The following is a 13,849-nucleotide window of genomic DNA, read 5'->3' on the forward strand; positions in this document are numbered from 1 at the left end:
GGTCTAGAAAAACCCTTCCCTCCTGCATGTGCTGTGTGGAATGGGATACCAGATTTCTCCTAGATACTGATATGGTTGACTTGCTTGTGGACATGTTTATTACTGAATGTGATAGTCAATGCCCTTTGATGTTAACTGTAGAAAACCAGTAATTAAAACCTGTTACATTCAATTACCTCTAGCAAAACCCCATTACTCCTAAATCAAGCTACCTGGGCAGAAATTTAGTTAACAAACATAAGAACTTCAAATAGTTTTGTAGCAAGGCCAGATCTATACCATATGATTTGGGATATCAAATAAACCATTGCAAAGAACAGGCCAGATACACACAGCTCCACATATCCTTGATGAGAGGATTTGTAATTCTCAATTATACATTTGTGTCGTTTCATTATCAGATCAACTGATAAATACTGCATGAGAAAGTGAACAGTAAGAAATTTATTACTTGAATTATGGTAGGATATATTTACATCCAAAGTCCTCCTGGTCAAAAATCAGTAAAGCCTATTGTTCTTTACCATACTGAAATGAATATCTGAACAATAAAAATGAACACACCACTATTTATTTGCAGCAAAATAATCAGTATATCCAAAATCAAATAATCAGTGCATGAACATCTTAGATTGGTATCATCTCTCTTTTGTGAGGGATACACAGTTCTGGTTCAATTCAACAGCACCAGATTTGATTTCTCCAACAATATTTTACCAAACATCACAGCAACAAGTGAAGTTCAAAAAGACAGGTAAATAAGTGTACTAGCTAGTATGGCAAATAATTTAGAGATATTTTTAGAAATACAAGTTATGTGCTCACCATTAAAAGCAAGTAATATAATTTCCTATTTTCCACCTCTCCTAATATTTTTAATTATATATCTACTATATTACATACTGGTATTTATCTGAAAAGGTTGATGAAATTAATATCTTAATTGATGGTTTCATCCTTCTGAGCATCTTCATCACACACCTTGCTAATCAAAGCTATTTTACCTGAAAAAATACTTCACAAAAGGAACTTACTGATCTGCCATGCTAAAAACTGTATATACTTGGGAAATATTCTATTTATCTCAAGCACTTGCTGCAGCCTTTTTCACTTATCTTTACCTTTTCTATGATCTGCATAATAAACCAGAGCTCAAGCACACTTCTAGTCATTACCTACAGCGCTGGTTTTCACACATCCACCTTGCAGTGCACACCCACAACCGAGTGGGTGTTCCCATTTTAGAAAAGGGGTTTCAGTTGCACCTCAGAACTTTTAAGAGAAAAGCACCAGAAACTTCTTTGCTTCTCTCAATGTAATTGTGCACAGGAGCACTGGTTGGATCTTTAGGATGTTTCTCAAAACCTGTATCTGTTTCTAGTCAGATAACCCTTCTAAAACACTAAGTACATAAGAAAGAGCACAGAGATGCTCGGTGCTTTTTGGGGTGTCTTAGCCAGGTGTAAAGGGGCTTCCTTGCAGCTGTGCATGGCTTTTGTTTTTGGTTTGGATAGTTAGTTATTTTCTCTTTAATTAAAACCTTTTGCTTTTCAAAGCACACCTGATCAGGTGTCTGACAATTATTTTAAAGCCATTTCTGGGAGGTTGCTGGTCAGCCCTCAGAGCGTGATGAACCTTTGTGGAGCTGATAACACACTGGCCCCACACAGAATTTCATCACAGACATTTACTTGTGTAGCCACCCTGAGTGGGGATTTCACTGCCAGTCCTCAAAGTAAGAGTTGGAACCCCAGGCTGAGCTCAGAGGGACACACAGGACAAAGTCACAGTCTTCTCCAAAGCAAAAGACTGCACTGTCCTGTTCTCCCAATGTATAACAACCTAATATTTTTTGTTAGATCTCAATAATACATAAGCTCTACTGGTTTTGTGTCACATGGTTTTGAAAAATCTCCACCACATCTGCACAAGCACCTGTGCACACACAGACAGAAGACACAAACTTTTTGCTAAAAGCTGCACGGTCAAAAATATTTGGGTAAGCATTGATGACTGTTAAAGCTCTGAGGGCCTCTCCCACCAGAGTTCTACTGCATTGCTCCTCCATCTTCAGAGCAGGAGTGAATTCCAGCAGAGAGTTTGGATGGGGCTGATCCATCACTCTCAGTCTGCACCTGGAGCCTTCTCCTCTGATATAGGCAGGGCCAGGGGATGGATTCACATCCACTCCCCAGAAGGCATATGTGAGCAATTCCAAAAATCTTTCCCCCCTCTATTAACAGTGATACACAATGCTGGCATAACACAATGGAGATTATCTTGTACAGCAGAGTTTCCTCACACGCAGCTGTTTTTACGACACAACAGAAGTTCCCACGTTGGCATGCAGGTATTTTACTTACACTTAAATGCACCAGAGAGTCCTTGTACATTCATGCTCTTGCACTGGAGCTGTCAGCAGCTATTTCACAGCTGGCACCACCCTCTCTGAGACACTCGGGTAGGAACTCAGGGCGAGGGTTGAGTAGAGGGGCATGGCACAAACCTGTAAGGCCCTTTACAGTGGTAGTTCCTCCTGCCTTCCAACAAGTAGCAAGTAAGTATTCTGGTCTCCTTAATATTATCTAGATAATAAACAATCTATACTGTTTTCTTCTAAAATATTTTTATCTCTAGTTCTCCACTGTGTTATAACCACATACATAATCGGGATACAGAATTTTCTGTTGAGATCTCCACCAGCTAAAAAGCATTAGAGTCATCCCAGCTTGTAAGTTACATATTCATCAAGTACCTCTTAACTGCAGCGTGCTGATGTCATAAAGTAAATATTTAACTACAGTCACCATTCCTCCAAACAGTTCTTATTTCACACATCAGAAGTTTCTGGTTTTTTCCAGGGAATTTCTGATCGCTTCCACTGGTGTTACCAAATACTCCCTTGTTCTACTCTTTCCTGCTTCTGTATATACAAGTCACTCCAGCATTCAAATAAAGAACACAATCCAAATTCACAACTGGAGACACACAAGCACAGACACAAATCACTGTCAGTCCCTGGATTTCCTAGTAGCAAAATCATTCCACTCATGTATCCGAGAGTTTCTTTCATGTGCAGCTTTTAACCCAACCCAACCTATCCCAAAATTTTTCATATAGTTAATGTTTCCCAGCTCACGGTATTAAACAAATCCTTACAGCAAACGTGAAGGATTTAATTGCTTCTATCTTGTGCTTTGGAGAAGCCAAAAGAGCCATAGATCCATGTGCTCAGCCTGGTCTCTGCTCTGGGAAGGTGAGTGATGGGAGCTCTTGAATAGGTGTGTGCTGGTGCAAACCAGCCTCGTGCATTTCAGGGAACCACTTCTGCCCCTTTCTAGCCTGTAAGGTTAAGGTTTACCGTCACTGACCAAAAACAATCAATCAAACAAACCCCAAGAATAAAACGCACAAACAAACCAAAACCGGGGAGGGGGGGGAGGAAGTTTTCACAGGTGTAAAACTACTGCTGGTCCTTCAAGCTGCCTGTCTCGGGAAGCTTGGTGGAGGCCAGGCTCTCTGGTAGCCGGGTAAACGCTTGGTTAACCGTGGAGCAGCAGCAACCCGCTGCCTCGCCCGGCCGGGGAGGCGCACCCTGCCCCCGCTCTGGCTCAGCCGGCAGCTGCCATCAGTCAGCACCGTGCGCCTTCCTCCGCCGGAGCAAAAACCCAGCCGGCTTCCCAGCACCGCGGCCAACCCAGGGCACAAAAAGTCAGCCTTAACAGAAGAAGGGGTTTGCAGGAGCAGAAAGGAGCTGCTGCCTACGCCGCACCAGAGTCCGGGCGCGGGCTGAGAGGTCAGGCAGGTGTCTGGAAACAAAGCAGAGGGAAGTGCCCGAGGAAGAACTGCCTCGACTGCCTTCCCCAGCGCTCCCCATGACCCCTCCCTGCCCAGGCTCCAGGGGCGTTTCTACCCCCGCCCCAGGGCGGCCCCAGCCGGGGCTCGGCCAGCGCGGGCGGGGCGGGGGCGGCCCGGGTGCGTCCCGTGACTGCGCCGCGCCCTGCCCGGAACCGCCGGGAGAGGCTGTGCCCGCACCTGATCCACTGGAACCCACCGCACAGCCCGGGACTGATCCACTGGAACCCCTCGCACAGCCCGGGAGAGGCAGTGCCCGCACCTGATCCACTGGAGCCCACCGCACAGCCCAGGAGAGGCTGTGCCAGCACCTGATCCACTCACAGAACCCACCGCACAGCCCGGGAGAGGCTGTCCCAGCACCTGATCCACTGGGATCGCTCCGCACAGCCCGGGAGAGGCTGCCCCGGGAGCCGCTCCGCCCGGCCCGCCGCCGGGACAGGTAGGGCAGCGCTGGGAAGGGGGATGAGGTGCTCCTTCTTCCGCGGGCGCTGCCCGGGACCTCGTCCTGCTCCCCCGGAGCTGCCCGGGGGTGGCAGAGCGCTCTGCCCTGGCCACGGACGGGCCCGGGGGCAGTGGGGCAGCCCTGCGAGCGATGTCCCCGAGTGGCTGTCCCCAAGTCCCCGCCTCGGGCAGCGATCGTGTTTGTGCCTGCGTCGGGTGACTCCGTGCAGAGTTACGGGTTTCTTTCATGCCTTTGACAAAACGGGCTTTGTACCTGTTCCCATCAGGGAGATTTTATTTCCTCCTCCGGCAGCAAAGGCGTAGCTCTGCGGTTTCAGAGCCTACCTGGGGCACAGTGCGGGGGCTCTTTCCCCGTCAATTCCCCAGCGAACGGGGCTGCCTCTCTCTCTGCTTGGCCGGGAGAGGAGAGGAGGGCAGGAGGCCGCGAGAGCGGCCCCGGTGACATGTGCGGATGTTACACAACGATAACTCGGCAGGAGACAGGCAGGACCAGTTCGGGTCGGTGTCTCTCTCTCAAGGGGCCCATTAGCCAGAAGAGCGTGTAGCTGCTTGCGGCGGATGACTTCACTGACAGGACTGACTCGGATTGACTCCGGGTTCATCGCTGACACTTCAGAGGGTTGCGCTGTCATTCTCTGTTAGCTCACGTTGGTTTCTGTCTGACAGATCCCGGCCATGTTCGCGGTTTTGGTGGTGCTGTGTCCACTGCCTGTGACGATGTTCGCCTTTCCGCACTGCCCCGGCACATTAAGTAACTTGAAGCAACCTCAATGGGAAGACGGTAACTTAGTTTAGACGTGACTTTGTGCTTTCCAAAATTGTTGTTTGCTTGTTATTGTTTTGCTTATTGTTGTTTTGGTTTTGTGGTTTTGTTGTTTATTTCGGGTTTGTTTGGGTTTGGTTTTGGTTTCTTTTTACTTTATGGAAAAAATTAAGCTATTCTACCCTTAATTTCAGGTTATTTTAATATCTTTTGCTGAAATGATAATTGACTTTGCTATTAATATCAAGTATTTATCAGATCTAGTAGTAAGTGCAGATTGGGACAACTGAACTTTTTCCAGGCCTTTGGGATTATTGTGGTTGAAACAAGAATCCTTTAAGTAACATCAAAATTCAAAAAGTTTGAAACCCATGTTAAGACAGTATTGCTTTGGCACTATTTGAGCACATGTATTTGTTTATCTGAAATTGCTTTGTTTATTTGGTTGTTTATTTTTATTTAAAGGGTTTATTTGGTTGTTTTTTTGAAATTCATATTTTCTCCCAGTACCAGAGCCCCTTAGAAGTCATGGAAAGATAAGCACAGTGCTGCTTTTGCAGTTCTCCCCTGTGGAGGGAGAGAAGTGGAGAGGAACTCATAGAAAAACAAATAGGTTCCCCAGAGGAACAAGTGCTACAAAGCAAAGCCATGTTAAGCTTTGCTTTACATGTTAAGCATTACATTTTAAGTAATCAGGGCTTAACATTTTAAGTATCAGGTCTTCAAAAAGGAATTTCTAAGTTAGCTGTCCAGATTTCTCAGTGGACAAGGAGTGCTGAAACCTTAAGACAGACTAAAAAGTCATCACATCGAGCAGGAGGCTCCTTCAGGGCAGCATGTGGGGCAGCAACCATGGCTGGCAGAAAAATGCTTCTGACAGATTTGTTAAAGTCCATATTGCTCTGGGCATAAAACGCCAGGCTGCCTCTTTCTTGTGAGAACTCTCTCCTCACAACAGGCCCAGACAACTCCTCCTTTAAGGGCAGAGTTGGAAAGAGAAGGACCAAGCCCTTTGTCCAGTAATTTAGCAAGTAGCACAGTTGCCAAAGATACCTGCATTGAGAAGTCCCCCTTCAGCATTTTCTGAACAGCTGTTACCAGCAGAGATGCTTTACTGAGCATGTGTTGTGTGGTTGCATTTTTAATTAAATGCTGGACATCCTAAAACTGTGTGGGTTATTTTATCAAACCAAGGACTGCAGAACTGCATCCTCGTTAAGACACAATTCAAATCCATCTGTTTCATTCTTCAAATACTGTTTGAATCACCAGGTAGTAAGTAGGTTGGAGATATGGAGATACACAACAAAGTGCAAAAAGTGCAGATAAATGGATAAAAATACTTGAAAAGAAAAAAATGGTCCATGTGTCCCTAGGAACTGAGGGTTCTAGGCTCCAGCCTAGAATTGCTTTTGCCTTACATTTTAAACAAAATGCATGAGTTCTCTAAGTTAATTCAAAAGACAGCTAATAATACTACTTGCACACTAAAGAGTGAAACACTGCTGAGCAAAACTGAAGATCTCTGCTTCAGAAGACTGAAGTTACTTTTGTAATTTCCACTGAAGCAAGAATATTGATAATATTTTTTTCCCCATGTGATTATTTTCCCTTTCCACTTGTGAGTTTGAGGGAGTTTTGATTTTGGCTTTTGGGTTGGTTTTTTTTTTCTGTTTTTGTTAAGTCCTTTTCTCTGGTTACTCTTTAGGTACAGTATAAATATTTTAAGCTTAGATTTTCTTGCAGTTACTTTAGAATAACAGAAACAAATGCATGTGCACATGTGTAGCTACTTCAGTACAGAGTGTAACAGTATGCAAATTATATAAATATATGCTGTCATATTCCTTACATATACTGTAATATTAAAGACATAAACAACCAATATGTAAGTTATACTGCGGTTTTCTCAGTTTTCAGACAGCAGCAGTGTTATGAGATACCACTGCAAGATCTAACAGTAACTATTAGGGTGAAAATTCCAGAGCAATGTGATATTCTTGCCAAATAGGCTAACAAGAGCACAAAGCTAATTTGTAGCTGAATAACTTTATCCTGAATCTCATCTCCTTTTTTAGCCATCCAGCTTGGTATGTAACAACGCTGTTTCTGCATTACACTTGTAAAAATAATCCTCTAGTCACTTTGCTCAACCAAATAGTCTGAATTTTGTGGGCAGTGATTAGGCTTTCACTAGAAACCTAGTTTTGTCCTGTAACTTTTTTAATAAGAAACTAGCAAGAGCAGGCTAAAACTTGACTGTGGAAAATGCCTAGTGAGGAAATACATTCCTGTATTCCAAAGCCTTCTATAATTTCACTCACTGGTCTGGAATTTCACCTCACATCTTACTCCATGATGCCTCATGGGGCACAAAAGAAGAGAATAAGTAAATTTCTTTGGAAATGCATGTTGTCAGTAAAATTCATATCATGGGCAAATTGAAAACAGATAAACTTGGCAATATGGCACCTTTACATAAAGCTTGGTGCCATGATTGTGAAAAGAGAACAACTGTAGAATGAATAGGAGTCTGCTGAAGTGTTTTGAAAATTAAATTCTGTAAATAAAATTTGGTACTCACAGATACCAGAATATTGATAAATGTATATTGAGTTTTTCCTTCCCCCACCCTTGCCTCCTTCCCCCACTAGGTCAGGGTGTTGCTTACTTTGGATCTGACTGAATTCTGCTTTATATGACAATTACTTTGTTCTTAAGAGCTCCAATAAAAACTGATGCTCACATCCCAAAATTTGACCAACAGTTCTCACAACAATCGAATTCTCTTGGCTAGGATAAGGAATAGCTGGGATGGCTTATGAGAAAGGCAAATATCTTTATTTTATCTTACATAGTTAGAAAAGATAGTAGTGAAGAAGACGTTTTAGGAGAAGACCTTGGTATTTCTTTCCCTTGTATGTTGCTGAGAGAAAGAAACAATCCCAATGTGCTCCTTTAAATCTTTACCATTCTTTAAAAATACCAAACTTAGCCTTCCTAACTTGTTTTCAATCAACTTGAGTTCTTTTTTTTTTATTAGTGTTCACATCTGCAAGAGAGGCCAATTTATTCATTGGACGACATCTTCTAAACAACAGATTTGATTTTGAAGCATTCACAGATGATAACCTGGAAAGGGAATGCTATGAAGAGCTGTGCAATTATGAAGAAGCAAGAGAATTTTTTGAAGACCCTGATAAAACGGTAGCAGTTCAAGCTGAATTTAATATAGTGAGGGAAGTCATTGGCTAAATGACCTTATTATTGTACACAAGTTATTGTAACATAAATTATCCTACACAAATACTGTAACTCCTCTAACACAGCACTGAGAGATGACAACTTATTTTGTTCTAAAAGTAGATATCGAAATTACATGGGGTTCTTGCTTTAGATACACAGTGAATGCACTTGAATATATATTATTGTCCTAAAAACTTTAGATGTGGACTTTGATTCTGCAAACAAATAGAAATGAAGCTTCAGAAGTCCCACCTGCGGATATTCCCATATTTTCAGTCTTCTGGATTTTTTTAGTAATTTCTCAGTGTCCAATTTAAATGTTGCACATGCTCTCTGTATCAATTGGCTGATTGCATCCTTGTGTCATGCCAAATAAATGTTTTGTAAGAGGCCAGTATGGAGCAAATCTGCAGTTCAGCTATTGCTGAGTATTCCTGTAGCACCATATTCTAACTCCCTACCTAGACATAGCTGAGAAGAAACCTGGTATATATAGAGGTATTAAAACAAAACCAATAAGAAACCTTTCAGCTCAATAAAGGAATGTGAGGATTGTCTGAAGACTGGTTGTTGCACAAGCAGCAAGAATCTCTCTGTGATTCTAGGTGTGCTCTGCAGAAAGAGCAAGGAATACACCCCTGCTCTAAAGGTGGCATTGCCATTGCTAACACTTTCCCAAGAAAAAGATCAAATTGTTAAATTGAAATCTTGCTGGAGTCTTTTGCTAGGTAGCAAAAGTGAAAATTATAACTCAACACATTTAATTTCTGATGGTCATAAAACATAAAAGTTTTTCTCTTAAATGAATCCCATTATTTTTCCTAGCAGATATGAATTCAAATACTGTTCATGCAAATGTCAGAATCTTAAGAACTTAACTTTGTCTCAAATACTGTTTTGTAGAGATTTGCAAAAACATAATTGTAAGCTTTTTTTTTGGTGTCAGAATATACCCTAACTTCTTCTGTTATCAGGCAGAAATATGAGGTAACACTGGATTGTTAAATACAGTGTTTTCTTTTATGAACTGGGATCTGAGAAATTTTAATGCAAAGTTGTAGAAGAAAAATATCATTGGATGAGTAAATACAAGTCCCTCAGCAGGAGTTATTTCTGTATATGCCAATGTTAAATTCTGCCCAAGGTACCATATTACATATAAGTCAGTAAGCCTGTCACTTGTGTATATCATATAAATCTGATTCTTTTTGGGGTTTTATAGATGGATTTTTGGAAAGATTATTCAACTAAAGATCCTAGAGTAAAAATAGGTAAGTCATCTTTTTACTTTTTTATTATATTGCAATATTTTCTGGTTGTTATATCAGTACATTCTTAGTAGATCATGCATTCAGTTAAGGAAATCAGAAATTACCTTTTTACCGAAGATCACTGTGAACTGTACAAATTAATTATATTATCTATATTATGTACATTTAACTATCTGATAAGATTAAACTGAAGTGTCTTAAAGTGGGATCCATTGTGGGTCTGCAGGTAAAAACTATAATTTCCTTGACCATTTCTTTGTTACACATTTGGTAAGCTTTGCTGTGGCTTCTCTCTGTGGTTTGGTTTTGTTTCTTCTCTCCCCATTTCTTTAATAGTAATATATAACAGCCTGATTTAGGCTCAGCGTAGTCTGATGCCAGATGTTTAATAAAAAATGGTGAGCTGGACTTGAGGAACGATCTACAGCCTGATCAAGGTCACAGGTAGAAGTAGTAGAAGGAATATTTGGAAGGCATTAGAAGACAGGCACCTCAACAATTCATGTAGAGAAAAGGGGATGGATATCGACTCCCTTCTGCTTTAAGCTGACTGTGAATGATACTCTTGGGTTGTGCTGCACTGATTTACAGCTCCTCTCACCAAGTTAGACATTTGTGGAAGGAACAGCCTGATAGCAGTGCACAAGTAGTATTTTACAGTGTAAACTGCAGGCTGGGTAGATGGAAAGAACACATAAAGAAAATCACCCATGTTTTCTCTCCAGGTGACGAGGCACTACAAAAGATCAACGTCACAGGACTGCTCATCAGCCTGGTTGCTGCTGGAGTGCTGTTGGTTATAATTGCACTGATTATCTTCTACTGCTGCAAGAGCAGATGCAAATCAAGGCAACCACCGGAGTAAGGCATTGCACTGCTTAAAATACCCAAACACACACCCAAACAAACTCTTGCTTAAGAGTGGCATTTAAAAATCACTGTGGGTTGGTCTAACTGCATTCTCAGAAGATCCAGTGGAAGTTCTAGTTCTTACATGCCTAGAAGCAAAGTTAAGTGAGCACCAGCAGTTAATAACACAAAAACATAATATTGCACACCCAAACCTTTGGGTTTGCTTTTTTTTTTTTTTTTAATTGTGTGTATATGTTCTCAGTTTCAAAATATTCTTACTAAGATGATGGAATCAATTTAGGAGGTGGGGGCCTACAATGGGAAGTCTAACGTGTTCTGTTGGTGCTTTTAAATAAGCTGTCTGCTCCTCATGGCACGTGCTTTACCTCAGATGTGAGGTAGTTGTAGTAATAGATGATGAAGCTGTTCGGAGGAAATGCTTTTTTACCAAGTCTCTACTCTTGAGTGCTCCTTTGTCCTAAACTTGAGAGGAATATAAGAGGAATCTGTGCTTTCTCTTCCCAATAAGTTTCACATCACTGAGCTATTCTTACCCTGTGGCTTGAAGAGAGTACTTGGCTTCTGGTCTTTGTGATCACTGAAGGCATGTTTTTTTCTCTTGTGGGCTTGTTTGGGGTTTTGTTTATTTTATGATTAAGACTTTATCTTGCTTCCCTTTAAAGCAAAAGCTGCCACTTACCTGCTGTTACCTCTCTTTAGGTACTTGGACTACGTGAGAAGCAGAAGACGTAACTCAGCCAACATGTTTAGGAGGCATGAGGAGTTTTCATTAAACCCCCTTCCTGTCAGAGCTGACGACTCAGGACTGCCCAGTTACGAGCAAGCAGTGACATCAGATGGACAGCACAGCCCTGTGCCCCCACCCCCTTACCCAGGGCCCCCTAGGGATCCAAGGCTCTTTCGGAAGTCCATGTCCCTTCCTGGCCCCTAGGGCACAAACCTGCTGCTGGGGGCAGGGGGCATTGCTGGAACATAACATACTTTTGGAAAAGTGTGTGCTCCCTTGCATATTGCAAGATGATTTACAAAAATGTGAAAGATCTTTTTGGACAACTAGGAATGAGTGATGTTCCCATTTGGGAAAAGAGGTCACCTGTTGCAAAGGCTGCAGGAGTGTTCTTTGCACAGTCACTGTGCTAAGAGGAGAGAACACATAAAGAGCAGGTCTTGGACTGCTGCCCTCTTCCTTATGAGCCATCCCATCAAACTATTGATGTTTCATTAATAGTTTCATCTTCTTTTTCTTCAGAAAGAACAGTATTTTAATTGAGCATATTGACACTAACCATTTTTTGTGACTCAATACTTTAAACCACCGTAAGAAGTCTTTGTTGTCAAGCAACAAACTTTGTTGTTTGACATATTCACTTCCTTCTATTCGTTCTTGTAATAGATGTAAGTGTGAAAATTATTTCATAACTTGATCTTTCAAAAATATATATATAGTACTGCTACTGGTTTGTCTTACACATTGCTGGTCACACAACTTAATTTGTTGTATTTTTATGATCATAATTTTGCATCAAAGAGATGCATTCATTACATGGCACACTACCAATTCACACAAAGTATACTTGCATCAAATTGTTTTGATGTTCAACAGTAAATACCAGGTCAAAGAGAATAAATAGGATACTGTGGGCCAGTGGATGTTCAGCAAAAAGCCAGAGAAGTGTCCCTTTTTAAAAAGTTACCTATGTTTCACAGCTAATGTTTCTTTCATAGTTTAAAAGCTGAAAGGTAGGGAGAGACATTTAACTTTCAAACCAAAGCCTCAACTACCCCCTGGAAGCACTTCAGTAAGTGTGTCTTGCACTACAGGGATGACAAAATGATACCTTTAAGTAGAATGAAACATCATATTTGATCAAAAATCGAGTCAAGAGCTTCTGGGAGTTACTGGTTCACTGTGTCAAGACAGTTTCTGTATCTACAGCTGTAGCCACCATTAACTTTACATCTTATTAAAACACCAACCCCCAGCATTATGCAGCCTGTGGATGTTGCTGAGCAAATTGCTGCCCACCACTGGTGTCCCTTGGCCTCCTTACCACAGGAAGCCACAGCAGAGGGTCTCACAGGAAACGTGTCAGGCTCTTTTCTTGTTTGACAGTGGCTGTACAGTTCAGGCACACACTAAGAAAAAGCAAGCCCCCCCTTTTTTCCTCATTGAGTCAATGCTGACAACAGCATATTACATTTCAACTTGGTGCCTACAATCCACTTATATTGTAAAGTTAAAGGATTAAGGGTTGAAATGAATATGTAGTATTTCACTGAACTGTATTGTTTTTAACATACTAGAAGCTACAGTGTTGTTGAATGAGATGCAGAAAATTGGTCCGAGATTTTCAATCTGTAAATGTCTTTGTAATAATGAAACCACTCCAAATCTTGGAATATAAAGAGGGCACACTGACAGTGCTACACAATGAAGTCTTGCCCTTTGAAGAACACATGCAATGCAGTTGATAGCAGTGCCATTGGTGTTCCTGTTCCCAAAACTTCACCATCAGATTTGGCTTTGGCTGAGTCACAAATCTCTCCAGCTTCTTTTTCTTGTTGAGAGATGGGGGAATCTCCATGTTGGGGATCACTTTTGCCCTACTTGTAAAAGCATTTTGAAGTTCTGTAAGACTGAAATAAATGAATTGTGTGAGGTCACTGTTGACAATCAAAATACAAGGTTACAAGAAGTTATGCAATCCTAAGCTTGCCAAGACATTCTTCTGTATTTCCCTTTCATTTAGCTAACAAATTTTAAATTTTTTAATGTGTATTTTGAGCTCTAGAGCACACTTCTACCTAGACTTTTCCTGGGACTCAAAAATTATTGACTAATGGAACTGACAGGACCACTTCCAAGGAAAGGGATTTCACAGGTCTTACGAGCATTCAGAGATTCTTTAACATTACTACAGACATCTGGCAAAGCCACATTTTAAATACACTAGAGAAACTGTACAAAACCCCATTCAATCACTGGAAAGCTTATTTTTCTACTATTCCTACAAATTATTTGAAACTGATTCCATGCAATACAAGCAAAAATCTTGTCATTCATAATAAATAAAAAAACTTAAGAGAGTATAAGTGTAAAACATCAATGTCATAGTGCTTTGGGCAGTAAAGTGCCCTTTCAGTAGAGTAAACCACTCAAATTTACTCAAGGAGTCTGCACCTTAGACCCTGAAAATGTGCAGGGGCTGACATTCAAACACTGGTTGCATACTGCAGAATTTGGAAGGCACATCCTGCTTTTTACAAAGAAGGAGCAAAGTTTAAAATTTAGTTGAACACAGTGTAAATTTACTTCTCCTTGCAGAGGGAGAAAATTCCTATGAATGGCAGTTGTTTGGGTTGAGTTTGTCTTCCT

At 41.4% G+C, this 13,849-nt stretch overlaps 2 protein-coding genes across 4 annotated transcripts in view; one reads left to right on the forward strand and one right to left on the reverse strand.

The window, feature by feature from the left end:
* CCDC73 (coiled-coil domain containing 73) overlaps positions 1-4,676 on the reverse strand; it is a 74,454-nt gene extending 69,778 nt beyond the window's left edge. The window contains exon 1 of the mRNA XM_083885370.1: positions 4,574-4,676. Within this exon, the coding sequence (XP_083741496.1) occupies positions 4,574-4,583 (10 nt within the window). The 5' untranslated portion in view covers positions 4,584-4,676. The remainder of the gene's footprint in view (positions 1-4,573) is intronic.
* On the forward strand, positions 4,183-13,178 carry PRRG4 (proline rich and Gla domain 4). 3 transcript variants are annotated; one of them, XM_083885348.1, is made up of 6 exons: positions 4,183-4,297; positions 4,987-5,101; positions 8,127-8,290; positions 9,552-9,600; positions 10,326-10,461; positions 11,173-13,178. In XM_083885348.1, the coding sequence occupies exons 2-6, from the start codon at positions 4,996-4,998 to the stop codon at positions 11,402-11,404; spliced, it is 687 nt and encodes a 228-aa protein (XP_083741474.1). In that variant the 5' UTR covers positions 4,183-4,297; positions 4,987-4,995; the 3' UTR covers positions 11,405-13,178. The 3 variants fall into 3 exon arrangements, with proteins under 3 accessions (XP_083741474.1, XP_083741476.1, XP_083741475.1); XM_083885350.1 differs by lacking the exon at positions 4,183-4,297 and adding an exon at positions 4,507-4,530; XM_083885349.1 differs by lacking the exon at positions 4,183-4,297 and having other exon boundaries at positions 4,807-5,101.
* Positions 13,179-13,849: the final 671 nt, after the last annotated feature.

The sequence above is a fragment of the Zosterops lateralis genome (genome assembly GCF_965231275.1).
Source record: "Zosterops lateralis genome assembly, contig: SUPER_6_unloc_1, whole genome shotgun sequence".
Classification (NCBI taxonomy): domain Eukaryota; kingdom Metazoa; phylum Chordata; class Aves; order Passeriformes; family Zosteropidae; genus Zosterops; species Zosterops lateralis.

Excerpts from the sequence above, each read along its gene's own strand:
- PRRG4 (XM_083885348.1), top strand. The coding sequence starts at position 4,996 with ATGTTCGCGGTTTTGGTGGTGCTGTGTCCACTGCCTGTGACGATGTTC. Across the intron at positions 5,102-8,126 it reads GCAACCTCAATGGGAAGACG|TGTTCACATCTGCAAGAGAG; the intron begins GTAACTTAGTTT and ends TTTTTTTATTAG. Across the intron at positions 10,462-11,172 it reads AAATCAAGGCAACCACCGGA|GTACTTGGACTACGTGAGAA; the intron begins GTAAGGCATTGC and ends ACCTCTCTTTAG.